Source organism: Pelobates fuscus, chromosome 3, assembly GCF_036172605.1.
Source record: "Pelobates fuscus isolate aPelFus1 chromosome 3, aPelFus1.pri, whole genome shotgun sequence".
Taxonomy (NCBI): Eukaryota; Metazoa; Chordata; class Amphibia; order Anura; family Pelobatidae; genus Pelobates; species Pelobates fuscus.
In genome coordinates this window covers 66,344,314-66,371,970 of record NC_086319.1, presented here as the reverse complement: position 1 = coordinate 66,371,970, position 27,657 = coordinate 66,344,314, and the positions used below count along the sequence as shown (strand labels likewise).

The following is a 27,657-nucleotide window of genomic DNA, read 5'->3' as shown; positions in this document are numbered from 1 at the left end:
CAAGGCCAGTGCTACAATATGGTGTTTGCCTGGTGTGCCATTTTTAGGTAGTGCAATTTGGTTATGGACATCAGAGACATCGGTCATCACCTTCCTTCAGCAAGGGAGTGATCAGACTGCTCTTTTTCTTTTCTCAGGGCCCTTACAAACTTGCTACACTGTATCCTACCCTGGCCAGATGTAACTGGCATTAATTAGTGCCAGGCCTCACTGCTGCTTAGTATGAAAGGATGAATAAAGGGAGATGATGGGTTCAGTGCTGGAACCCAGTGAAGGATTTGGAGTTCGGCATCAGGGCTCCTCTTCTTATCTTGTTGCGGTAGAATGCCACAAGGTAAAATGAGGCAAGAGCCTGTGATAGAATAAGAAGGTTGACTAAATGCAACAAAAGGTTGCTGAAACAATGTAGCAAAAGGCATACAAATATAGCTTAGGGTCTAGGATAGCAGAATGTTGTGCTCCTTACAATGGCGGCCTCTAGCTATTTGATCAGAAGTCTACCTCTTCTCACCCCCTCAGACAGTGCCCTGCCACCTCCAATACCCAACTTCCTCTCTACTCTCCATCCAGTCCAGTAACTTATTCTGTCACGCGATATAGTGCAAATTGTGTGAATAAAAATGCTTACACCATTAAATTGTCAAACACATATGCTACTGCTACATTGATGCAGGTATTCCTCTTATAAACAGCATCTAATCAAAAACGTGCACAAAAAATACATTTTAAATGAAAGGAACCCAAAATAAAGTGTAAATGGAGAGCTTGGTAATTTAGTGAACTTACATTTTTTAAACCATTGAAGTATATAACATCTATATTACATGTTAAAAAAAAGAAAAGAAAATATACAATAACGCAATACTGTAATAACATATAGAAATAATGAGTGGAGGTTTAATTGTGAGGTGTGACACTCCCATTTAAATTAACTAATAAATATCAGCTCTATTATATTGTGTTCCAGTGACTTTAGAAGTGCTGAGGTCAACCTCCTAGACCTGTTTTGCCTATGGAGGGTTGAATTTATCTCACTTCGGTGAACCAAACGGCGGGAAAGTGCTAAACTGTGCACTTATTTTATTATGTACGGTATATAATTTACATGATACTGATTGGCTCATTTTCCGCCAGTTTAGTTTATCCACGTCTTTTTTCGAACAGTTTTTATTTATTTTTTTGGCAAAATTCTTCCGATCCGAATATCCATATGGTTGAAATTCAGCCAGGCTGAAAAATTTTCAATTTTCAGAAAAAAATGGTTCAGTTGAACCTAATTTTCTTTCCGTGTCCAAGTCTAATTAGCATGGGGTCTATTACATTACTGACAGCATCATCATTATTAGAGGTAGATGCAAGCAAAAGAACATTCACAGAAATCTTTCAGTGGTTGTCAAGGGTTGTGGACACAATGCCTGACATGCCTACATATACCATACATTTAGTTCAACGGACACTGTGGAAGGGGAACAAAAAATGGTTGAGATGGTATAAGATCATGACAAATATTTTAGATGAGAGTGAGTCCAGGAAATTTTTGTTAAGGAGGAGGGGGTATCATCATATCTTTTTACTGTCATTTTTCATGCTTGCCCTGGGCATGTGAGCATAGTGTGAAACAGTGGATCTAGCTTCATCGAGATTTACAGCCATTTTGTCTAACAGCATCCATTTTGTTTGTAGGTGACACAAGCCAGCGTAATAGTGTGAATGAGCTGATCGCATTACAGTGCAAGTGTCAGAACCTGTCTGAACGCATTGCCCGATCCTCCTGGTTACTTCCGCGTTCGGCAATTAACTGCCCACATGATGATGTGCGGCTTCCCTGCCATATAGGGAAGACGTGCCTAAGTCTAATTGCTTGGTGATTTTGCCTTGTGAGAGGAACGCTCATTTAAGCTCCTAATTCTCAGCGGTTAATACTTAAATTAACTTTGTTCCTTCTTTCTCATAAACTCCTAACTCAAAGATTCATCATCTCTCACGTTTTCTGAAAGGAAGGATTAACTACTGAGGATCTTCCTTCCTAAAAACAACCTGAATACAAATAAGTATAACTTACTTTCTTTGAAGTATCTCCTGCTTTCACCTTTTGGCTAACGATTACTGCAGGCTGCAATTAACTCTTTAGTTTCATCTCTACAATTGACTCCTCTATGTATCACTGATATTGATTACTATCCTGTTACAATAATCTCCATGGACTTTGTTTAATATTGCTTATTGCCTTTAGACACTATCACTAATAGCAAGCCTCCTCTCTGCAAAGATTGTTTACTTCTACTTGCTTCTGCTTTAACACTAATACTGTGGACATTAATTGCATTTCGCTTATTACGATTTTTGCTGAAGAACTACAGATCTTGCTTATATTGCCTGCTACTATATCTGCCATTATACCTGTGGACTTGTATTCTAATTATTCTAATCCTGCAAAAGATACCTCAAATGCTTCTTTACATTACCTAATGCTACTTGTTTAATTGTCTCTGCTTTTGTATAACTGAGAGTTAAAGTCTCTCAAACGTTATTTGGATCAAATTAAAGACTTCAATACCAAGAAGAATCAATTTCCCCCTTTAAATTCTTAAAGGCACAGTTACAACGTATTTCTGCAGTTGTGTTCCACAAAACTCTAAGTTCCCCTTTTTGAAAGTCGTAACAGCAAGAAAATATCCTGACAGTCTTCAAGGACATTAACTGACCTCACAATGCATGAGAGTACAAGACGACAGGAACATAGATATCAAATCTGAAAATTGGATGGGGACAAAAAAACAAAAAAACTGGTAGTCAGGTAGAAAAATGAATTAGGTACACGTGAGGTGATGAGGTCCATGAGTAAGTGCCACGCTAGGCACAAAACACGTTAAAAGGGCCTTTTTAACCCCTTAAGGACACATGACATGTCTGACATGTCATGATTCCCTTTTATTCCAGACGTTTGGTCCTTAAGGGGTTAAATGTATTTTTTTACTTTTTGTACATTTGTGTTTTATGCTCACTCTCTCTGCATTTTTATATTACATTCCATGGAGTGCTTATTCACTATTCATTGTTTGTTATTTTCGATTTGCATTAGGGGAGAACTGCCTAACCTGTCACATACACAGCTTAGTAAAGGATTATTTACAGTAAGAACAATAAGGATGTAGAATTCTCTGCCTGAAGAGGTGGTTTTATCAGAGTCTATACAAAAGCAATTGGATAAATACTTGCAAAAACAGAATATTCAGGGATATACATTTTAATTAGTTGGGTAATAGCTTCTTGATCCAATGAGATATCTGGCTGCCATTCTGGGATCAAGAAGGATTTTGTTCCCGCTTGTTTGTTACAAAATTGTTACTGAGGGTTTTGCCTTCATTTGGATCAACAGCAAAAACATATGTGAGGAAGGCTGAACTTGACAGACACATGTCTCTTTTCAGCTATGTAACTATGTTACATGAGGAAGGTGTGGCCTACAGGCTGACAAAGCATCATGCGAGTTCTAAAATGTGTCATCTACGTCTTTGCTTTCCTCTTTTCTTTTCCTTTCCATTTCTTTTCTCATGTTTTACATCCTTTTCTTTTTTTTGTTTCCATCATTGCCTACTAAGCAATAATTATAACCACTAGCTCATTATTAAAATGAATATACTTTTCATATTTTATAGGACTCAGTAATGTTTGTACTGTTGCATCCTAGATGTAAAAATACCTCTCTGATGGCTGTGCAGAATTCACTCTGCAGCACTTTCTTCAAAGATTGCAGCTTGTGGACTGGAACTTCTCCTGAGGATTCCAGTGTTTCCAGCAATTCTATTGCTCGAGAAACATCTGAATGAACAAAATAAATCAGAGAACAATGATTATGCACAGGCAAGCAAATCTAAAGCCATTCACATCATATCAATTCAAAGTAACAGAACAGAAAATTATAACTTGCAATCATTTAAGGATTATATGCGGGACATACAAAAAATGTAAATGTCACGTAAAATCCCCAAGAGATTTAACAGTACAGAAAATAGCGAAGATAATCATTTCAAAATATAAATTAACATTTCACTCAAAATATGTTTTTATATAGTGCCTATAAAACTACAGTTTTCACAGCAGTTGGGTATCTGAAATATTAAAGGGGAAGTGTAATTTCACAGGATTTTTTATATTATGTTTACTTATAACCTATATTTATAAAATGTGTGTCTGTGAAGTCTGAAATTTAAAATTAAACGTAGAAACCACACTGTATTATTTAGCTGCATTCCGGACATGGGTGCCTCCATCTTGGCTCCCTATCAATCATCTTTTTTTTTTTTTTTGCCTTTTTCTGCCTTTGAATATAGTTAGAGGAGAAATAAAAACAGAAACAATGTTTCTGTTCTCCAACTCATTTGCATGGCTCTGCCAGGACTGAATTAGTTTGTTGTCACTTGCTACATATTTAACATTCAGAGACATTTAACATTAAAAAAAAATAGAAGCACAAAAAGGTTAACCAACACTACAAGTAATTTTCAATGTTTTACTCAAGTGTGTAACTGCAAGAAAAGTGACTGTTTTAACAAATATATGATGCACTAGTGTTGATCTTTCTCTTTTGCCTTCTATTTCACAATTCCACAAGTTATATATATCAATGTTTAAATTGTGTTTGAAATTATTGAAACATTTCTACTAAAACTAATTATTCATAATCTTTTTGGTCTCGCAATAAGTGCTAGTTCACAATTATCTGTCACATTTCACATGGGTATAACATATGATTAAACACTACACTACATTTTTTGTTTAATCACATACTGACTGCATGATGGTTATTATCATTCTTGTTTATTAAAATGATTTAATTCAATACATGAGTTAATTACCTTAATAGTATATGTTATGTTCCATGTTATATAGACACTGTAGCTAGATGCACATTTTCTAATAGTGTTTTTTTTTTTAGTACTATAATTTCTCTTAACCTTTCAGAAAAATAATCTTTTAGAATCGGCCTTTGATCATAAAGGCAATTCTCTCATATTCTTTATTCATAATCCACATTTTCAATGAGGGAATGGTTTATCAAACTTTCACTAGATCTTCACAGTCTTCTCATTTTAGCATAAACTATTTTCTTAATCTGACTGCTCAATAACTCATTGCATACTCCTAACTTAAAGGGACACTATAGTCACCAGAACAACTTCAGCCTAATGTACTTGTTCTGGGGAGTATAAACATTAGCTGCAGGCATTTCCATGCAAACACTGCATTTTCAAAGAAAATCCAGTGTTTACATTGCCCCCTCATGTGGCCACTCCTCAGAACGGACAAAAGCTTAGAGAAACTCAGTAGCTGGCCCTTCGGTAAATCCCCGTTCAGGGCTCAAAATAATTTTTGCTCCCTTGGGCCATTAATAAAGAGAGAACATATCTGAAGCATATCAGACTGGTCCCACCTGTAAGGGTAGTCCAGAACTGAAATGCAGCAAGTTCCCTCTGCACGAGAGATACAGCAACCCCAGAGGATCGTTTCGGCCTTGTCAGTGAGGTGTAACTTGATATAGATATATATTTATATATATTTTATAATATATTTGGTATATTCAAGGAAACCCAAATTGTTATTTCAAGTGCACATGGAGAAGCGTGAATTAGACACCAGACACCTGTTGGTAATAAAAATAAGCCTCTGTCGTTTATTTTTCAGTATGTGTTTTTATACATTAAAAAGTAAGTGCTTATGTGCAAATACTCATAGGACAGTAGTAGGAAGGGAGTGAAAGGGTGAAAGGAGTACAAATAAGAAATAGGGATGAACGTCATGTACATATAACAGATAAATTCAGAGAAAGAGAAAGAACACTGTTTTAGGAGACACAGCTCAGGTGTTCCCGGAACTAGACATATGTGGTCTTAAGTGTTGTTGTAAGCACTAAACATTTCCTGAGTCCATGTTAGCCAATTTTAATATAGGATATCTAATATGACACCTATAATCTTGAACATTGGAATCAATAAAAAGTCTTTCACAAGCTAATACCCGTCTAGGCACAGTGAGCAGGGGGTCCACGTCTGAATTACCTTTTTAACTTGGGGAGAGTCAAGTTAATCCTTTGAAGTAAAAAAAAGAATATGAGAGCATTACACTTAAATGGCCATTTTCAAAAATATTCTAGAGCAATCAAGTATTTTTTTGTCTTCTATATGTCTCAAAAATAGCAAACCAGAATATAGATTAATTCAGGCAGCTTTGCTTTGCTATTTCCCATCAGCTGTCACTTGTGATGACCTATTGAGAATGACATCTTATATTGCTACATTCTTTAACAAGAGATAATAAGTATTTCTCTGGAACTTAACCAGCTATTTTCTCACAGATGTCAATAAGAAACCTGCTATTTGTTTACTAGAGTTCATTTTATGTTTGTAATAAAATCCAACCAGCGATCCAGTAACAATTTGAGGACCAATGTCAGAATAATTCTGTCATAACAAACCAGCCTTAAAAGGTCCAATATCAAAATAGAATATCCCACTCATTTAACAAATAGGTCTTTAGGGACTAGTTTGTGATCCAAGCTACATCTCATTTCTCATTTGTGAGAATATCTGTGGAGCATCCTCAATCTATTTTCTACTCTTGCACAAAAGTTGTATGTTGACTAGTGATGTCCCGAACGTTTCGCTGGCGAATACTTCCTGGCGAACATAGCGTGTTCGCGTTTGCCACGGATGGCGAACATATGCGATGTTCGGTCCGCCCCCTATTCGTCATCATTGAGTCAATTTCGACTCTGTACCTCACAGTCAGCAGACACATTCCAGCCAATCAGCAGCAGACCCTCCCTCCCAGACCCCCCACCTCCTAGACAGCATACAATTTAGATTAATTCTGAAGCTGCATTCCTTTTTTTTTTGTGTGTGTTTGTGTTTATTATACATTATCCTCCATAGCCAGTAACCTGTGTTTATTATACATTATCCCACATAGCCAGTAACCTGTGTTTATTATACATTATCCCCCCCATAGCCAGTAACCTGTGTTTATTATACATTACCCCCCCATAGCCAGTAACCTGTGTTTATTATACATTATCCTCCCCATAGCCAGTAACCTGTGTTTATTATACATTATCCTCCCATAGCCAGTAACCTGTGTTTATTATACATTATCCCCCCATAGCCAGTAACCTGTGTTTATTATACATTATCCCCCCATAGCCAGTAACCTGTGTTTATTATACATTATCCTCCCCATAGCCAGTAACCTGTGTTTATTATACATTATCCCCCCATAGCCAGTAACCTGTGTTTATTATACATTATCCCCCCATAGCCAGTAACCTGTGTTTATTATACATTATCCCCCCATAGCCAGTAACCTGTGTTTATTATACATTACCCCCCATAGCCAGTAACCTGTGTTTATTATACATTATCCTCCCCATAGCCAGTAACCTGTGTTTATTATACATTATCATCCCATAGCCAGTAACCTGTGTTTATTATACATTATCCCCCCATAGCCAGTAACCTGTGTTTATTATACATTATCCCCCATAGCCAGTAACCTGTGTTTATTATACATTATCCTCCTATAGCCAGTAACCTGTGTTTATTATACATTATCCTCCCATAGCCAGTAACCTGTGTTTATTATACATTATCCTCCCATAGCCAGTAACCTGTGTTTATTATACATTATCCCCCCATAGCTAGTAACCTGTGCTTATTATACATTATCCTCCCATAGCCAGTAACCTGTGTCTATTATACATTATCCCCCCATAACCAGTAACCTGTGTTTATTATACATTATCCCCCCATAGCCAGTAACCTGTGTTTATTATACATTATCCCCCCCATAGCCAGTAACCTGTGTTTATTATACATTATCCTCCCATAGCCAGTAACCTGTGTTTATTATACATTATCCTCCCATAGCCAGTAACCTGTGTTTATTATACATTATCCCTCCCATAGCCAGTAACCTGTGTTTATTATACATTATCCCCCATAGCCAGTAACCTGTGTTTATTATACATTATCCCCATAGTCATTTATCGTTGGACCTAGGCAGCATGATGTCTTAGGCCGGCCCAGAGAGTGAGTGAGTGAGTGAATAATATAATATATATGTTCAGAAACATATTAGTAATATATGTAAATCGGGTTCATGCAAAGAGGGTGAAAAGGTATTAAAGAAAAACACACTTATTGCATCAAATTTACAAAGCCAAACTTTTAAAAGCTTTCCTCATTTCTTTCTCGGGATGAGGAATATATCGGTTGTAGACTGAGGATTTCCATCTGCACAATCTTTTAATAATATGCACTGGAGTGTCAGTGTTGAAGGAGACCGAAGCTGCCCCTATTCTAAATGAAAGACCCGAGACATGGATACAACCCAATCTTAGGAGTAGTGTTCTGATGTAGAAGATTAATTTAGCCGTAGTCAGAGGGATTCAGTGAGAGTAGTGGTGAAATGGGTGTGGCATGACTGAGTGTGGGTAAGTAAGAGTCAAGTATAAGAATAAAAAGGTATAAACAATATACCAGCGAGTGGAGCGCTATAATGAATATTAATATAAATAATGAGGGGGTATACTCACCCCTCCAACATAGTGATACAATGTGTCCAAATGTACATACAAAGTAAAACAACAAAAAGAGAGAATATAGTGCAGATGGTTTACAAAAATAAAATGAATAATAGTAGCAATTGGTTGAAACCACTCACGTGGGTTGGAGCCTATAAGCTATTGGCTCCGTAAGTGACTCCTTTTTGCTCTTGAGGCAGCAACACACCCCTTTATCCCAAACGATGTTCTCCCGAAGATATGGAACAAGCAGAGAGAGAGAACCTCATAGGTGGTATTGTACAGATAGTATATACAAAATAGTGAGATAGTAATGGTTATGCTCACCTTAGACAGAGCCTTGAATTCCTGGCTCTGAGGTTTGTTGGCAATATGCTAATTTATTGGGATAGCATTCCCCACATAGTGTTCCTGGAGGCTAGAAAGGACTAATATAAAAAAACAACGATTTATTGTAGAGATAAAAAATAATAATAAAAACTGTCACTTCCGCCAACCACTGCCCATAAAGTTTTTTTTTTTTTATTAACAATGACATTTGGGAAGATGTTGGAGGGCGGAATGTGATGTCACTTCCGCCAACCACTGCCCATAATGGGTGCTATGCATGACAGCCCCCATCCAACCACCAATAGAATTTGTTCTAATCAAGTTTTTTAATTGATTGACAGGCAATTCAGCCAATGCAAGCTTTTTTACCACAGGTGATCAATATACGAAATTTGAAAAAGAAAGCCCCATCCAACCACCAATAGAATTCGTTCTAATCAAGTTTTTTAATTGATTGACAGGCAATTCAGCCAATGTAAGCTTTTTTACTACAGGTGATCAGTATAAGAAATTTGAAAGAGACTCTGACCTTATGATTGGATAATCACACTTCCTGTGACCCCAAAGGGAGGATCCGAATTAACTTTAGAACACTTATGTGGCGAAACCAGCTTCGCCACTGTGAACTGGAGAGGCCTGGCTGCTAGCCTCCTGCCCTGCGACTACGGCCCATGGACATATTGCTCTATAAACACTATATTTGGGCATGTAATAATTTATATTGCTGCTACTGGCCCTTTAAAATCAGCGATGGACATATTGGGACTTTTGGGACTAATGTCCCTTTAAGACTTTGTAACATATCACAGTAATACTGTCTTAAATATTATGTAGGTATTTATGTGTTCAGTTAAACTGGGGATATGTAGAAATGTGTGTCTTATGTGTTAAATGTATCAGTATGTAATTTTATGTCTTTTACTGTCTTTTTGCAACCATGTGGTTAATGGAGTCTGACTCTAGTCCTAGATAATTGGATTACTTCTCCAATTATCTCCAGGGCAGAAGGGAGGAAGCCGGGATGCATTGTGGGGGATGTTTTACTTCTGTTTGGGCCAGATTGTGCCATGCTGCAAGCCAGGGCCCAAAAGATACTTTTAGTAACTTTTAAACCCCTGGTCGGATTCATGCCATTTTTTAATATGTTGTTCCCCTGAATGGATTGATTGTGAATTTGTATTTTTATGTGAATGTGATGTATGGTTTTAAAGTTATGAAAGTTGTGTAAAAGTATATTTTACTCTGTATGCATAATGGGATTATGTGTCACACTAAGGGGAGGGGATGTGTGGGAGGTAACATCTATGTTATTGGTTCTTTTATGCCTCCCCCTGGGTGTGGCCTGTATGTGTGAGTTGGAAATAAAAGCCAGACTGGGTGTCCCAGTCTAGTTCTTGCTTAACCCTCAAAGCGATGTGTCGTCTCGGTCTTTGGGGGAATGGGATTGTATGTTGACTGCCAAGAGTGTAAGCCGATGTCTGCTTTTCTTGTTCAGCTGTTCCAGTGTTCGTGTGGTTCCAGTCGGGAGAATGGTGTTTGCAGTAGCTGCCTGTGCATCTGGAAAGGGGATTATCGCCTAAACTGGGTTTTATCCTCTTGTAAGTGAAACGGTCCGTTACAATTGGTGGCAAGCGGCGGGATCGTTCCTACAACCAGAGGGACAGCTACAGACAACACCATTTCTGGATCACAAATTGAGGGCAACGCTAGTATCCGTACAGCGACCCTATCTACAAAGGAAATCAGGAAAATGGAAAGAGACAGAGTCGCAGCTGCTGCAGCACCTCCGAGGGAGGAGGAGGAATCCGAGTTTGCCAGGGAATATAGGACCAGGATGGCTCTATTCTCACCAGCCCGAGCGAGCAGATGGCAGACCGGGTCTACAACGATGTACAGGCGTACCTCATGCTGCGAACGACGCAGAGGAACCAACAAGCTGCGGGATTGTTCCCACAGCCAGAAGGACAGCTACAGAACACCAATTCCTTGGAGTTACAAATTGAGGGCAACGTTAGCACTCGTGCAGCGCCCCTGGCAGCAGAGGTATCCAGCGACTTGGAGCAGACAAGTATGGAAGGCTCTGACGCTGAAGATGATTTTATGGCCAAGGTGAGGCAGCAAGTGGCCCAGTATGGGGGTTATATATCCATGGACACATTCCAGGGGATCTGGAACCAGGTCATGGCTGAGCAAAACTCAAAGATGGACGAAGAGTATGATGAGCAGGAAGAGTGGTACAGCAGCAGAGTAGAGGCTGCATCCGAGGAGGTTAGCCGCCCCCCCCTGAGGCGGCAGGAAGAACCGAAGTAGGGGTCCTCATAGATTGGTCCTGTGAGGAACCACAACAGGCAGGGGGAGATGGGACCGAGGTCTCTCCACCGGGCCCAACGGGATGGTGGGCAGCAGGCCCAGATCGCCAGCGGCAGTGTGTATCCCAGGGAGATGAAGGTGTCGTCCTTCCTCCCCAGCGGCAGGCTGAGTTACAGGGGGCAGAGGTTGTTGTTCCTGCCCCCCAGCAGAAAAGTGATATGCCAGGAAGGCATTGTGAAGTAAAGGGAGAGGAGAGCAGCATCCTCCCTCCCCAGCGGCAGTGTGTGTCTCTGGGAGCTGATGGTGTCGTCCATCCTCCCCAGCGGCAGGCTGAGTTACAGGGGGCAGAGGTTGTTGTTCCTGCCCCCCAGCAGCAAAGTGATGTGCCAGGAAGGCAGTGTGAAGTGAAGGGAGAGGAGAGCAGCGTCCTCCCTCCCCAGCGGCAGTGTGTGTCTCCGGGAGCTGATGGTGTCGTCCATCCTCCCCAGCGGCAGGCTGAGTTACAGGGGGCAGAGGTTGTTGTTCCTGCCCCCCAGCAGCAAAGTGATGTGCCAGGAAGGCAGTGTGAAGTGAAGGGAGAGGAGAGCAGCGTCCTCCCTCCCCAGCGGCAGTGTGTACCCCAGGGAGCTGAAGGTGCCGTCCTTCCTCCCCAGCGGCAGTGTGTCCTGCAGGGAGCAGAGACAGTCAGTCTCGCACCCCAACCGCAGGACAAGGGAATGAAAGGGGAAACAGCTGGTCTCCCTTTTCCCCAGCAGAGAGAGTGGCAGGGAGAGGAGTATGCTAACCCCTCTCCCCAGCAGCAGTTCACCGTCCAGAGAGAGGAGCTTGTTACACCCTCTCTCCCACGGCAGCCTAACCCACCAAGGGGAGATGTTAAGCCCCACAACTGTGCAGATGGGACTGTAGTCTCTGCACTTACAGCACAAGGGATAGGGACGGTCGGTCCTGTTCCCCAGCCTCAGGGTGATGGATCCAAAGGGGAGACAGTCGGTCTCCCCCTCCGGCAGTCGAGCTGTGCACCTAAAGGGGAGACAGTCAGTCTCCAGCAACCAGGCGCCCACCAGACTACTCCCGTGGTAGTGCTGGCAACCGGACAGAGTACCGCTGGTCTCTGCCCCCTCAGCAACCCACCAAGGCAGCCTACCAGTCTTCCACCCAGCAGGGGTGAAACACCAGAACCTGGACAAAATTCTCCCTCACCCAGATGTAGTAACCGGTTAGTGTGGGTGGGCTGCTCTGTTATTTCTGTTTCGTGGGTGGGTTGCTGGACTAACCAGGGCACTGACCGGCAGAAAGTCAGGTACCCTGTTAGTCTAATTGGCAAAGGGGAGAAATGTGGCGAAACCAGCTTCGCCACTGTGAACTGGAGAGGCCTGGCTGCTAGCCTCCTGCCCTGCGACTACGGCCCATGGACATATTGCTCTATAAACACTATATTTGGGCATGTAATAATTTATATTGCTGCTACTGGCCCTTTAAAATCAGCGATGGACATATTGGGACTTTTGGGACTAATGTCCCTTTAAGACTTTGTAACATATCACAGTAATACTGTCTTAAATATTATGTAGGTATTTATGTGTTCAGTTAAACTGGGGATATGTAGAAATGTGTGTCTTATGTGTTAAATGTATCAGTATGTAATTTTATGTCTTTTACTGTCTTTTTGCAACCATGTGGTTAATGGAGTCTGACTCTAGTCCTAGATAATTGGATTACTTCTCCAATTATCTCCAGGGCAGAAGGGAGGAAGCCGGGATGCATTGTGGGGGATGTTTTACTTCTGTTTGGGCCAGATTGTGCCATGCTGCAAGCCAGGGCCCAAAAGATACTTTTAGTAACTTTTAAACCCCTGGTCGGATTCATGCCATTTTTTAATATGTTGTTCCCCTGAATGGATTGATTGTGAATATGTATTTTTATGTTTGGGATCGTTTGGGATAAAGGGGTGTGTTGCTGCCTCAAGAGCAAAAAGGAGTCACTTACGGAGCCAATAGCTTATAGGCTCCAACCCACGTGAGTGGTTTCAACCAATTGCTACTATTATTCATTTTTTATTTTTGTAAACCATCTGCACTATATTCTCTCTTTTTGTTGTTTTACTTTGTATGTACATTTGGACACATTGTATCACTATGTTGGAGGGGTGAGTATACCCCCTCATTATTTATATTAATATTCATTATAGCGCTCCACTCGCTGGTATATTGTTTATACCTTTTTATTCTTATATTTTGCACTTTATTGTGGATTAAGGTATTCCACTTTTTGTGTTGAGCTGCTTTTATTCAGGCACTTTAGTATATCACTCACTATCTCAGTAAGGGATAGTTATTGTTTTCTCTGTAAGTAAGAGTCAAGTATTTTAACTGGGCACTAGTTCTAGGTGGGATAAAGTGGTATACCGGATGGATGAGTAGTTTGGTTCGTTTTAGAGGTTTGTAGAGAAAGTATATAGTGATCATGATTTCTAGCGATATCCAATATTTTTAAGGCCCTTTTTAGGGCTAGAACATCAGTCTGCTTTTTTTTTTGTTCCTGTGTAATCTAATTGCAGTTGCCTGCCTGCCAGCGTGTGTGTCAGGCTCACAGCGTAGACTGTGCCCACTTGCCAAGTGCCACCACTCATATCTGGTGTCACAATAGCTTGCATTTTAAAAAAAAAACTTTTTTGACTGTAATATAATAGCAGTCAGTTTCCTTCACACGTGTGCGTTTCAGGGCCTGCCAGGGCATAGTGTCACACCAGTGCAACTCATATCTGGTGTAACAGTAGTGTACATTTAAAAAAAAAAAAAAAAAAGTACAGGGGGCTTGTTGTCACCTTCCGGGGACCCTTGGTGTTGTACGTGGCTGGGTGGAGGAAGAGACCTTCAATGACATCAGTGAGGACAAGGAACGGGACATGGCTAGCTTGGTATCCAACCTTGTGCAAATGGGGAGTTTGCGGTTGTGCAAATGGACTGTTTGCGGTGCGTTAAATGGGGAGTTTGGTCTGTCACTGTGAAGCGGGCATAACCCTTACACTACCTGATCGATACAACATCATACCTGCTGTTTTAAAGCACCTTATTCCAAACAATTTAGGAATGTTAGGTGATTTATGCCCTTTATGGATTAAAACCAGACTCTGCATCAACTATGTAATTTTCCATGGGAGTTTTGCCATGGATCCCCCTCTGGCATGCCAAAGTCCAGGTGTTAGTCCCATTGAAACAACTTTTCCATCACTATTGTGGCCAGAAAGAGTCCCTGTGGGTTTTAAAATTCACCTGCCTATTGAAGTCTATGGCGGTTCGCCCGGTTCGCCCGTTCGCGAACATTTGCGGAAGTTCGCGTTCGCCATTCGCGAACGGAAAATTTTATGTTCGCGACATCACTAATGTTGACATGTCTCCCATGGCACTATTATCTACTAAGAATTACAATTAGGGTTTAATTGAAGATTATGCTAGCGTTAGTGTACTTATAATCTTAATTTTAGTAATGACAGGAGGCGAGTATTTTGCATTAACTCTCTTTACTAACTCACATAGCAGTAAAGAAAAAGGTGAAAACATTAACCAATCAAAAGAAAGTAGGAGGTATAGTATTCACAGTAATGAGGCTCCTCCCCCTCTTTCGAGAGCGACATCAAATACAATAAAAATTTTTTAAAAGAACGGATAAAGTCTTGCAACATGCACCAACGGGTGACTTTTCAAATACGAAGTCCTAGGGTGATCCAAACATGCAACAACAGATGACTTTTCCAATTGCGAATTTCCTGGTTTCTGAAGGAAGGTCCAAACATGTCCATCCTGAGTGTAAGCTGTACTGTCTTGAAGTTATGCTGAAAGAGAGTGTGGAAAAGGTTAGGAACCGGTCTGGCAACTGTTTGCAGTAATGTAATAAACCCAGCACAAACTCTAACAAAATGTACCTAGTCTAAGTATGACAATAACAGTAACGAAGCTGTAGTTAAATAAGGTACACGTCTTATATATACCAGGTAGCACACGTCTTATATATACCAGGTAGAAAATATGAAGGACAAAACAGAGTATAGGTATACTTACATGAGATTTCATCCCTCGAGGGTGCGGGGGGTGGGAAAATACTCGCCTCCTGTCATTACTAAAATTAAGATTATAAGTACACTAACGCTAGCATAATCTTCAATTTTACCACATGACAGGAGGCTTCATATTTTGCATTTTTAACGCTGATGAAGGAGAGACGTGGCTGCCCCCGAGTTTGGGCGGAAATAGAAGGTCCGAAAGGTCGCTTCGCGTGACCAATCCGCGGCTCGTAGGATGTCTGACAGTGATGCTCCCGCGGAGAAAGCCGACGAGGCCGCCGCTCCGCGAACGGAGTGGGCACCGAAGGTGTCTTCCACACCTGCTAGAGACAGGATCCAGCGAACCCATCTGGCCAGGGTGGTAGTAGAGACGGGAACGTGAGGTCTAACGTAAGACACCAATAGTTGTCCCGAAGATGAAACCCGAAGGAGGGAAGTGACCTGAACATAACGACGCAGAGCAGAGACCACGCAAAGCAGCGGTTCCGTAGGAAAAAAGGGGTAGAAGACCGACGATGAGTCCGATTTAGTACGACGAGACACTTGGAAGGTAACTCCCTCTGGGGAGACCGAGAAGGCGTCGATGTCGAAAGCCCGCACGTCCGAAACTCTGCGGAACGATACCAGACAAAGTAGGAGTGTTAGTTTGGCCGACAGTTGTCGAAGTGAGAGTCTGTCGTTATCTGGCCAGTCTCGCAGAAACTGTAGGACGACTTCCACGTCCCATAGCCGAGTGTACTTGGGTCTGGGGGGCCTTTGAAGTCTGATGCCCCTGAGGAGGCGGCATACCAGAGGGTGTTTCCCGACGGGTGAACCCAGGACCGGAACGTGGGCCGCTGAGATCGCGGAGCGCACGACGTTGAGGGATCGGTAAGACCTGCCCGCGGAGTATAGGTGAGAGAGGAAATTCAAGATGGCCGTTACAGGTGCCGTAAAGGGATCAAAGTTCCGTTCACTGCACCAAGTGGACCAGGAATTCCATGCTGCAAGATAGCATCGTCTGGTTCCTGGTGCCCACGAATCCCATAAGAGGTCTCTAGCTGTCTGCGATAAGTCCTCGGTCTGCCAGGCACCCCTGAAAGAGTCCAGGCTACTAGAGTGAGGCGGTCTTCCAGAATGAGAGGATGGGGGTTCCCTCTCGGGTCTGTGAGGAGCGTCCGGTAGGACGGTATGAGGAGAGGATCCCTGTAGGATGAAGCTAGAAGGTCCGGGAACCATGGTTGGCTCGGCCATAGGGGAGTGATGAGGAGCAGAGACCCGCGTTGCGTCTTTAAGTATTGTATCGTCCTTGCCACCATGGCAAATGGGGGAAAGGCGTAAGCGCCCCTGGGTGGCCATGGTTGGAGAAAGGCGTCTACTGCTTTGCTGTCCGGATCTGGTAGCCAGCTGAAGTACTCGTCCGTCTGCCTGTTGTTCCGAGATGCGAAGAGGTCCAGGTGGAGGGGGCCTCTCCTGACCGAGAGGCGATGGAAGATTGTAGGGTCCAGTCTCCAGTCGCTGCTGTCCCGCCAATGGCGAGAGAACTAGTCCGCTGTCAGGTTCGTTTCGCCCGGGAGATATTCTGCCATGAGGGAGATTTTCCGGGGAAGGCAAAACTCGAATATTTCTTTCGTAATCTCTGAGAGGAGTCTGGATCGGGCCCCTCCCAGTCTGTTGATGTAACGGACCGCTGACACATTGTCCATCCGGAGGAGGATGCAGCAGTTGGTCCGGTTTCTCGCTAGGCTGCGAATTGCAAACGACCCCGCTAGAAGTTCTAGGCAGTTGATGTGGAGTTTGAGTTCTTGGGAAGTCCAAGCGCCTCCCGTCGAACTGCCTTCGCAGGTGGCGCCCCATCCCCAGAGGCTGGCGTCTGATTCCAGGACCATGTCGGGCGTGTTCCCGAAGATAGCTCGGCCATTCCACGCTTCCATGCTGTCCAGCCACCATCCCAGTTCTTCTTTGACTTCCTCCGTCACCGGAACCGTTTGGTCGTACGAAGGGTTCTGGCGGAGAAAGGAAGCCTTCAAGCGCTGCATCGCTCTGTAGTGGAGTGGACCCTGGAATATCGCCTGGATAGATGCGGATAGCAAGCCCACGATCCGAGCCAGGTTGCGGAGTGGAATGGAGTGGCTGCGAATGGCTCTGCGTATTTCCTTCTTGATGGCTGTGATCTTTGAGGTTGGGAGCCGAAGTGTGCTGGTCTTGGAATCTATCTCGAAGCCCAGGAATTGTATCTTCTGGGCTGGGGATACTTCCGATTTTTGAAAGTTCACCACGAAACCTAGGGACGTGAGGAGTCGGGTGGTATATTGTGTGTGTTGCGTTAGACTGTACCTGTCTGAGGAAAACAGTAGCAGGTCGTCCAGGTAAATAATGCACCGAATTCCTTGAGTGCGTAGTCGAGACACTACTGGCTTCAGGAGTTTGGTGAAGCACCACGGTGCTGAGCTGAGGCCGAAGGGGAGGCATGTAAACTGCCAGGGGCGGCCTTGCCATCGAAATCTGAGGAACTGTCGGCAGGATGTATGGACGGGTACCGATAGGTAGGCGTCCTTGAGGTCCAGTCTTGTGAACCAGTCCCCTTCTTGGAGCAGATCTCTTAGGAGATGGATGCCTTCCATCTTGAAATGTCTGTATGTTACGAAAGCATTGAGCTTCCTTAGGTTTATAACCGGCCGAAAGTCTCCAGATTTCTTTTTCACTAGGAAAATGTTGCTGAAGAAGCCGTTTTGGTCGTGAGCGGGTTCTATCGCTCCTTTGGCCCTGAGTTCCCGTAGTTCGCCATCGATTAGAAGGCGATCTTCCTTGGAGCACTGAATGGGGTACGGAGGGGCGGTCTGGGACGGGGTTTCCACAAAATCTATGATGTAGCCTTGGACTGTCTGGAGGATCCATGCGTCCGTGGAGATGGCTGTCCAGTTCTGAAAAGACAGAGCGATACGACCTGCAGTATACGGGGTTAGTGGACATTGAGGCATAATGATGCTTACCTGTGGGGAAGCGTGCTCTGCCACGGCTACGAGGTCCTCTGCCTCTGTCTGCTCCACGGGTGTAGGAGAAGGGCTGCCTGAAACCCACTTCCGGGTAGAAGGGTTGGGGTCTGTGTGAGCGGGGGCCAGAGGGCCAAAAACGGCTGGCTGCTCAGCCCCTGTAGCGGCCAGCCCGTCCAAAAACACCCCGACTGGGGTAGCCCCTGAATACTCGCTTCATTGAAGTTTGAGCCTTATTGAGCGAGGTGAAAATGTTTACGTGCTTATTAAGCTCTTTGAGGAAAGCTTCCCCAAACAATTTGCCCTGTGCAAGCGGTCCCAACTCTTTGGTGCCCAATTCCACCAGCTTTCCGTCAATACGGAGCAGCGCTGCTTTTCGCCTCTCAGAGGAGAGGGCTACGTTGGTGTTACCAACAAAACAAAAGCACCTCTGTGCCCATTCTCTTATATCGTGTGCCCACTCTTTAACCATACTGGTATCAAATTCGTCAGCCCTTGTAAAAGCATCGTCCGCCAAAAACATGATGCGGGAAAGTGGGCCAATAGAGTCTAGGAGTTTGTCTTGAACTCCGTGAAAGCCCTTCTCCACTCCTCTCCTGGGGTCGCGGCCACCCCTAGACATGAATGTGTTCATGACCTGGTCGAATTCGGGGGTTTGGGCCACGTTGTCGGGAAGGGAAGGGCGAGGGCATTCCGAACGTAGTCGGTTGCGCACCGTTTTGTCCAGGGGTTTGCGGAGCCAACGGTGCATAAATTTGGAGAGATGGTCGGGGGGGGTCCAGTCCCCCGAACGCGGGTGCCGTATGTTGCGGGGGTCGAATAGACGTTGCCCCGTGGGGTCCAGAATGGCTTCCCCTTCTTCTTGGACCGGTGTGGGGTCGTCCGGTAGTTGGATGTCGTCCAAGAAGGTGCCTTTTAGGAGACCCGTTTGGGATCCCGTGTCCGAACCCCAGTCATTGTCTGGATCGGAATCTGCGGCCTGCCACTCATCTAACACAGCCATGGAGCGTGTTTGTTCTTCCCCCTCGTCCGAGGAGTAATGGGCGGGGGTGGGTGGTGCTGGCCTGTGGCGTTTGGCAGGAGCCTTGCCTTTGCCCATGTTGTCATTCCTTTCCTTGCCCTTCCAGTGGCGTTTGCTGGGCCGAGAGTCGGCCTGGGCATGGGATTCTGAAGCCTCAGAATCATAGTCATGGGCTTGGGCTGTTGTGGCTTTTTTAGTCTGATCGGCAGTCGCCGTCATAACCCTGGATAATGCTTTCTCCATAGAGGCGGAGATGGCTTCCGCAATCATGGTTTGGAAGTCTGCAGGGTTTTGAGGTGTATCCATGGTAATAGGAGTTGGGCCGCTGTAATAGCTGAGGCACAGAAAATGTTGGGCTAGGGGTCTGTCCCAGTTAGTGATAAAAAAAGGGGGGGTACCTGCAGTACCCAGTTAACCCCAGCAGGGTAGGTATAGGTATATATATATAAACCGTGAAATGTAAAAAAGGCAAAACCCCAGCAGGGTGAATATGACAATTCTGGCAGTAAAAAAGCACCAGTTTCCCCAGCAGGGAATATTGGGATTTTCTTCTGGGCCACACCCAGGTATAAATGCTCAAATATATATAGGTGGCACGAAATCCACCTGATAGCAGCGGTATTAAATATAGGGCTTCACCCTGTAAGTGTGCAAAAGCACCAGTAGGCAGTAAATATTTTTCGATTATGGGGCCACACCCCAAGCACAGGTAAATAATTTGACTGACCTGGGGACCCCTGCCTTGTCCGGTTACTGTGTGTACGGGCGCCGGAATGAGGAGACCGCAATGCTCCCAAGATGGCGGCCGTGGATCTCGCGAGACGCGAGATCCAAGATGGCCACCGGAGGAGCGGGAAAAAACGGTTTCCCGCCGTGCGGCTACAGTGAAAGCGGCTGTGAAGCCGTGTGGAGGAAAAAAAGGGGGGTGGAGGGTGAGCGTTACCCTCAGGGAAGTGAGAGACAGTCGGTCCGACGGCGGAGAAGCCGGCGGACCGAGAGGTGAAGAAAAGAAGAGAGACCCTGTGAGGAAAACAGGGAGGGGGAAAAGACTCCCCCAAGAGCGAAAAACCCCAAGAGGGCAGATGAAATAAAGGTAGAAAACGACAATAGTAGCAAAATAAAACTACATATATAAGATAAATACAGTATTATATAAAAAAAATTACATAAAAAATTACATATACAATAGTGAAAAGGGAAGAGCCAAAAACTCTGACCTGTCTGCTGATGGAGCAGTAAAGAAAGAGGGGGAGGAGCCTCATTACTGTGAATACTATACCTCCTACTTTCTTTTGATTGGTTAATGTTTTCACCTTTTTCTTTACTGCTATGTGAGTTAGTAAAGAGAGTTAATGCAAAATATGAAGCCTCCTGTCATGTGGTAAAATTCAAGTAAGTATTTCATCTTTTTCTCCAGGTGTCGCTATTCAGTAGGCATGTCATCTCTGGAGGATCTTTAAATATTCTGCAAGTGACTGCTTTAAGGACTGAGTTATCTATCAACAGATTGAGCATTCTAACCAACCAATGATTCAATCAAGAAATGGAATGGAACATAGATGATGTTATTTGGGTTCAAGCCACAGTTACTTTTTAAGTTGAGCAATGCAAACAAATTGCAAATGTTATACCCAAGTAATTAAATATAAATATTTTCCACTTTTTCTATTTTTGCCTAAATTGTTATAAACTTATAATGAGATTATCAGAAATGCAGAAAGGATCGGTTTGGAATACATGTTCAAAAATTTTGAAGCCTTTGGTTTTGATGGGTGGTTGCTAAAGGTGATACAATCTATGTATCCTGGTCCTTCAGCCAGAGTAGTTGGAATAGATTTATGATTAAAATGGTTTGATTTAGGTGATGGCACCCGTCAAGAGTGCCCATTCACACCTATTCTCTGTGGTATAGCAATGGAACCACTTGCAAAAAAAAATAAAAAATAATTCTCATATAAAAGAATTTCCAAACTGGATTGGGGGATCTAAAACTATCTATATGTGGATGATACTTTAATATTATGTCTAACCCTGTAAGCCCTTTAAATGATGCTATGAAAGAAATTAGTACATTTAGTAAGATTTCAAATTATGAACTTAATATTGATAAGACCACTGCCCTATTTACCAAGGTAAATTTGACTATGAGATAAGTAAGTGAAAAAAGGAGTTTAACTATTTATGTATTTTATTTCCTAAGAATATAAAGAGAATTGTCAAAATTAATGTTCAAAAGATTATTAAATCAAATAACTTAACTTTAAAAAAAGTGGGGTCATAACAAATAAGTTGGATGGGCAGAATTTATATCATAAAAGTCTACATCCTCACCAAATGGACATACCTTTACAGAATGCTATTTTTAAAAAGGTCCAGACAGTAGGCTAGAATAAAATCAGTCTAGTTTTCTAAATTTTGTTTGACGAGGGAAGAAACCCCAGAGAAGGGCTTGGATGCCTGGTGTTAAGTCTGAATCCGGTGGTGTTACTTCTCCAATTATAATAACATATTATGCAGCTAGCACTCTATACAATCTACATTTCCTAACTAAAAAAAATCTCTGAAAGATGAAGGATGGTAGAATAGAAATGGAGTTTTTATCAAAGGCAGATCTGTCAAGAAGTATATGGCAAATAGGTTGTAAAATCCTTTTAGAAGAGATGCAAAACATGAATACAAAACATATCTTCATAATCTGGCAAAGAATAGAACTGTTTGGATAAGATACGGGACTTCTTAGAGCTAGATGTGTTAGAACCTGTTATTTAAAATGTATCTGTGACTAGCTGGAAACATAAATGTATTAATAGAATAACAGATATTATCACTTTGGTGATGGAATTTGCACAATCTCAGAGATATTCACATATCTAAGGATAGAATCTTTTTTTTTTTTAAGTTATCTCTTCAATGGGTCTACAGAAATTAGGGAAGGTTTGAAGAGTGTCTTTGGTCATTGCAGGATGGTAAGGATTTTTTTCAAGATGTTATCACCTGGCATTGATGATGACTCCCAAAGAAATAACAGTTGCAATAAAAAGATGGGAGAGGCATAGTACTACTGGGATCAGTTATACAGAATGGTGTTTGGCTCTAACAAAAGTGAATAAGAGTATTTAAACCTCGCCTTAGCCGAAACCTTCTCTGAAATAGCCATTGATGGTACTTGGTTCCAACAAGAATGACAAACATATATCACAAAATTTTAAATTTTTGTTGGAGATGTGGTAGTTCTCCAGGTAATTATATAAACACATGGTGGGAATGTGCAAGGATAAATAAACTATGGATGTGGGTTCTAGGATTTTATGTCAAGACAGGAGGCTTCATATTTGCTTATCTTTCTTTACTGTAACTCCCAGCAGCAAAGAAACAGTTAACAGTAAGTAAAAACAAATTTAACCAATCAGAGTGCACAACAGAGTATGTCCAGCTATCAGGCTCCTCCCTGCTCCTCTCTTTTTTGCTGCAAGCCTCCCAGGTGAGTCTATTCCAATAACAGCATGTAATCAATTTCTAAAAATATATATATTAAGATGGTTTCATTTATTTCCATTTCAAACAACATAACGATATTGCTTTATAGTTCATTCTAAGTAATTCAATGAACAATACATGTCGTTTTCCAACCCTCTTACGCACTGTCTCTTTAATTACACTACCACCGTCTGCAACTTCTGTCACATCCGAAACACATCGGATTACCGACAGGAGCCGCGTCGCTAACCCGATCGCGGCTTCTGGCTGGCTGCCATCCACGGGCGATATCACCGCCTGTATTGCCGCATTTGTTTCCCTACCGTCACCATAGCGACGGGTCCGTCCTCCCGCGGCCATCTCCTTCCCTCTGCATTGCGCAGGCTTTTTCCCGCACTTCTTCTCTGACCATCACGTCAGTTGCAGCTAGGTGATCTGCAAACGGCTCTCCAGCGCCTTCTTCTGCTTAGTCAGGTAAGTTACATATAAAACACATACATGTAATGCATACACCTAATTAAACAGCACTTAGCTGTTACATCTCTTTTATTAAAGTGCCTTCACTTTGTTTTAATTTCAGATTACCATCTAAACTCTAAAAATCCTTGCATAAGAGGGTGACCCCCTCTATAATAAATAATATTGTCTCACGAGGGTGACCCCCTCCATACTATATTTGTCTGCCTCATTATAGAGGGTGACCCCCTCTAAAAAGTATATTAATATTGCCTCAAACTTACCGAGGGTTACCCCCTCTACTTCATAAGCCTTTTTTTTGCCTCCTAAAGGGTGACCCCCTCATTAATCTGTACTACGCTGATTATTTATACCGCATTTTATTTGTGGGTGACTCCACGCTCAATTGGTGACTGACACCACTCTTGATACAACGCTTTGCGTTACTTTGCCAAAAACAAGTCCACCACCTATTGAATTATTTATTATTATAAAAAAAAAAAATTCTTAGTGGTGACCCCACTTTACCAATTATGTCCGATTTGCCTGAACCAGCAGTCCCTGCGGAGCTCAAAGCTTGGCTGTATAACGCCATTGCGGACTCAATTCCAAAAGCCTTAGCAGCTTTCCACGACCAGTCAAAATCTACCTCTAGAGCTTCTATTGTGCATTTGTCAGACTCGGAAGAGTCAAAAAGCTCAGACCATGAGGAAAACCCCGCAAACGCCCCTGGAAGGGCGATAGTGCTACCGCCGGTAAAGGCAAAGCACCGGCTAAAATGCCTAAATTATCCATTCCAGATAATAACCCCAATTATAACCGGGACCCATTAGAGGGTTCCACCTCCAACCTGCAACTTCAATTGATTGACGAATACTGTGCAGGGTATTCAGATGAGGATTTTCCCTCTCACGAACTAAATTAACCCCCCTCTGACTCTAACCCCATCTCTGAGGATGTGTTACTGGATACCCTTGGCCGTCCCCTGTTCGACCCTAGGTACATCAAACACCCACGGTCGACTGAGTGGACCCCCCAGACCACATTGCTAAATTCTGCAGGATGTGGCTACGGAAGCCTTTGGAAAAGGAAGTGAGAGCTCAGCTAAAAGCATAATGCCCACAACCTTTTATCCCAGACAAGGTAGCTGTTACCCCAGAATTTGACCCCTTGCTCGTCACCTTTCTATACAAATCTGGGAAAGATCCCCGTAAGGGTTTGGAACAAGGCCTGAAGGAAACTCAAGATAAGATGTTGGATATGGCGGGACCGCTTATCCAAATATTCAGTATTGCGGATGAGGCTTTGGCAGGTGGCACTTTAGATGCGCACATGGTGCGTGAATGGGCACAAAGGGCATTATGCCTACTTGGCAACGCCAACGCAGCCATGTCAACCGAAAGGCGGAAGGCCGCCCTATACAAAATTGACTCAAAGCTCGCCGAACTAGGCACTAAAGAGCTTGGCCCTGAGGCACAAGGAATGCTTTTTGGAGACAAATTTATTAAGGAGTTGAGCAAACACGTTGCAGTGTTTACAACGCTTACCAAAGCGCAATCCTCCTTACGCAAGGTGTTTAGGACCCAACGTTTTTCCGGGAGAGCCAGCCATTACAGAGGCTGGTCGGCTGGCAGAGCTGCCTTCACGGGCTACAGGCCTCAACCTTCTGAACACTGGAACTCGGGCAATACCCGTTTCCACCACAGACACTTCTTCCCATCTCGTGGCTCTATTAGAGGATGTGGATCTGCTTCCCTCCGCGGTCGCATTCCTACAGGTAATGTACTCTAATTTTTCTCATATACCTATAGCAGGCCGATTAATCAATTTTTCCCAACAGTGGTGTCGACTCACACAGGACCCATGGATCCTTCAGACCATGTCTGGCTTCCACCTAGAGTTCACAGAGAACCCAGTTCAAAGAGCTTTACCTACCCCCTCAGAATGTCTCAAATAGACGACATGTCCCTTCAGGTCGAGCTCGACGACCTAATCACCAAGGGTGCCATCGAACAAGCACTCAGCCCACGAGGTTTCATGAGCAACATGTTTCTGGTCAAGAAAAAGTCGGGCGAGTTCCGACCAGTCATCAATTTAAGAGAGCTGAACAAATTCATCAAATACAGACATTTCAAGATGGAAGGCATCCATCTACTACGGGACCTCCTCTGCGAGGGAGACTGGTTCTCCCGCTTCGATCTCAAGGATGCATACCTCATGGTACCAATCACACCAGAACCTTCCTCCAATTCCATTGGCGCAAAACACTATGCCAGTTCACCTGTCTCCCCTTCGGACTGTGCTCCGCAACTTGGTGTTTCACCAAACTAATGAAACCGGTGATGGCACTACTCCGTTCACAAGGGATTCGGTCCATCATATACTTGGACGATATCCTCCTTATGGCTCAAGATGAGGAGACTCTACGTCTCCATACAGATATGACTTTGGCTCTCCTCCAGAATTTGGGTTTTGTCATCAACCTTCAAAAATCTTCTCTAACTCCGTCTCAGGCGGTACAGTTTCTGGGATTTCAGATAGATTCGATTCCGGCAGTTCTACAACTCCCTGCCACGAAAATCAAAACCATAAAAAAGGACATCCGGAGATTGCTGGCTTCACCATATCTCCGACTCAGGGATTTAGCCCGCACAATAGGATTACTCTATGCCTCAATCCAGGCAATATTTCCAGCCCCACTACACTATCGGGCAATGCAACGTTTGAAAACACACTACTTACATCGTTCAACATCTTACGAATAACAGATTTTTCTCTTTTCTCACAGACAAAGTCCAATTGGAACTCCACTGGTGGCTTCAACATATGGAAGCCTGGAATGGAAGGGCTATCTTCGGGCGACAACCCGATTTCATTCTGGAATCAGACGCCAGCCTCCTCGGATGGGGTGCCACTTGCTCGGAACGTTCTACCGGAGGCCTCTGGTCCCCATCAGAACAGGCACTACACATCAATTGCCTCGAACTAATTGCTGGTTCTTTCGCAATCCGCAGTTTTGCCAAGGAAGCTTACAACTGCAGCCTTATCCTGAGGATGGACAAGTCTCAGCAGTACAACACGTGAACCGCCTAGGTGGCTCCCGATCAAAGATGCTATCGGATTTGACAAAGGAATTGTACCAATTCTGCCTGAACAGGAACATCTCCCTTCGTGCAGAATATCTCCCGGGCTCCGACAATCTTGTCGCAGACTGGTTCTCCCGCCACTGGAGGGATTCCAGCGACTGGCAACTAGATCCACGAATTTTCCTTCACCTACAAGCTCTGAGAGGACCACTCAACCTGGACCTGTTTGCATCTCGCCTGAACCATCAGACGGACGCATTCTTCAGCTGGCTTCGAGACCCAGCGTGCCTGGCAGTTGATGCCTTCCTCCAACCGTGGCCAACATCCGGGGCATGTGCCTTTCCCCCTTTCTCCATGATCCCACGCACGGTACAATACCTCAGAACACAGGGCGTCATGATAACACTGGTGACCCCACTGTGGCGAACCCAACCATGGTTCCCCTATCTACTGGAGATGTCAGCGGACTACCCCCTACTCCTACCCATCTTCTACGACCTCCTCAGGGATCCTTCAGGCAACTTCCATCCACTAGCACTACAAGGCCACCTCCAGTTGGTGGCCTGGACCATTTCAGGGGATCCTGGAACGTCTCTGGCCTTTCGACTGCTGCTCGAGGACTCCTCTGGGACTCTTGGGCCCCAGGAACAAGACGCTCTTATCTCTCAGCATGGCAACGTTGGAATAGCTGGTGTTTGGAGAGGGACGTCGATCCCTTTTCTGCCTCTTTGATTAACATCATGAACTTTCTGGCATCACTCTTCGAACAGGATAAGTCTTATCGGTCAATTAATGTTTTCCGTTCCGCCATTTCGGCAGCTCATACCCCTATTGACAACTCCGCGGTTGGCAAACACCCCTCCATATGTAGACTCTTGCAGGGCATCCGACTTGCGAGACCCCCGGCTCCCAAATATAATCAATTTTGGGATGTTGCTATTGTGCTCTCCTTCTTAGAGACTTGGCCCTCTAATGAAGAGCTCTCTCTCCGAAAACTGTCGGCCAAACTGGCATTGCTGCTCTGCCTGGTGTCTCTTAGAAGAGTTTCAGACATCAGAGCATTTGACGTCCATGCCGTTGATTTTACTCCTGAGGGAGGACACTTCTCCATTACCTGGCGCACCAAAACCAATTCATCTACAGTAAATTACCCTTACTTCCACGACAAACCCATGCTCTGCGTAGCTAGCTGCGTCCGAGACTACATCCTTCGCACTAATGACCTTAGACCACAAACAGGCCCCCTACTGGTGTCCTTCGACCTCACAAACCAGTGTCATGCCCCACGATTGCTTGTTGGATCAAGTGGCTACTGACCCTAGCAGGCATCGACCCATGTTTCGGTGCTCATTCAGTGAGAGGCGCGG

General features: G+C 43.8%; 1 protein-coding gene across 1 annotated transcript in view; it reads right to left on the bottom strand.

Annotated features, from left to right (window-relative positions):
- The window catches only part of LIN7A (lin-7 homolog A, crumbs cell polarity complex component), a 129,732-nt gene that overhangs the window by 31,799 nt on the left and 70,276 nt on the right, over nucleotides 1-27,657 (bottom strand). Inside the window, exon 2 of the mRNA XM_063447146.1 lies at nucleotides 3,704-3,822. Within this exon, the coding sequence (XP_063303216.1) occupies nucleotides 3,704-3,822 (119 nt within the window). The remainder of the gene's footprint in view (nucleotides 1-3,703; nucleotides 3,823-27,657) is intronic.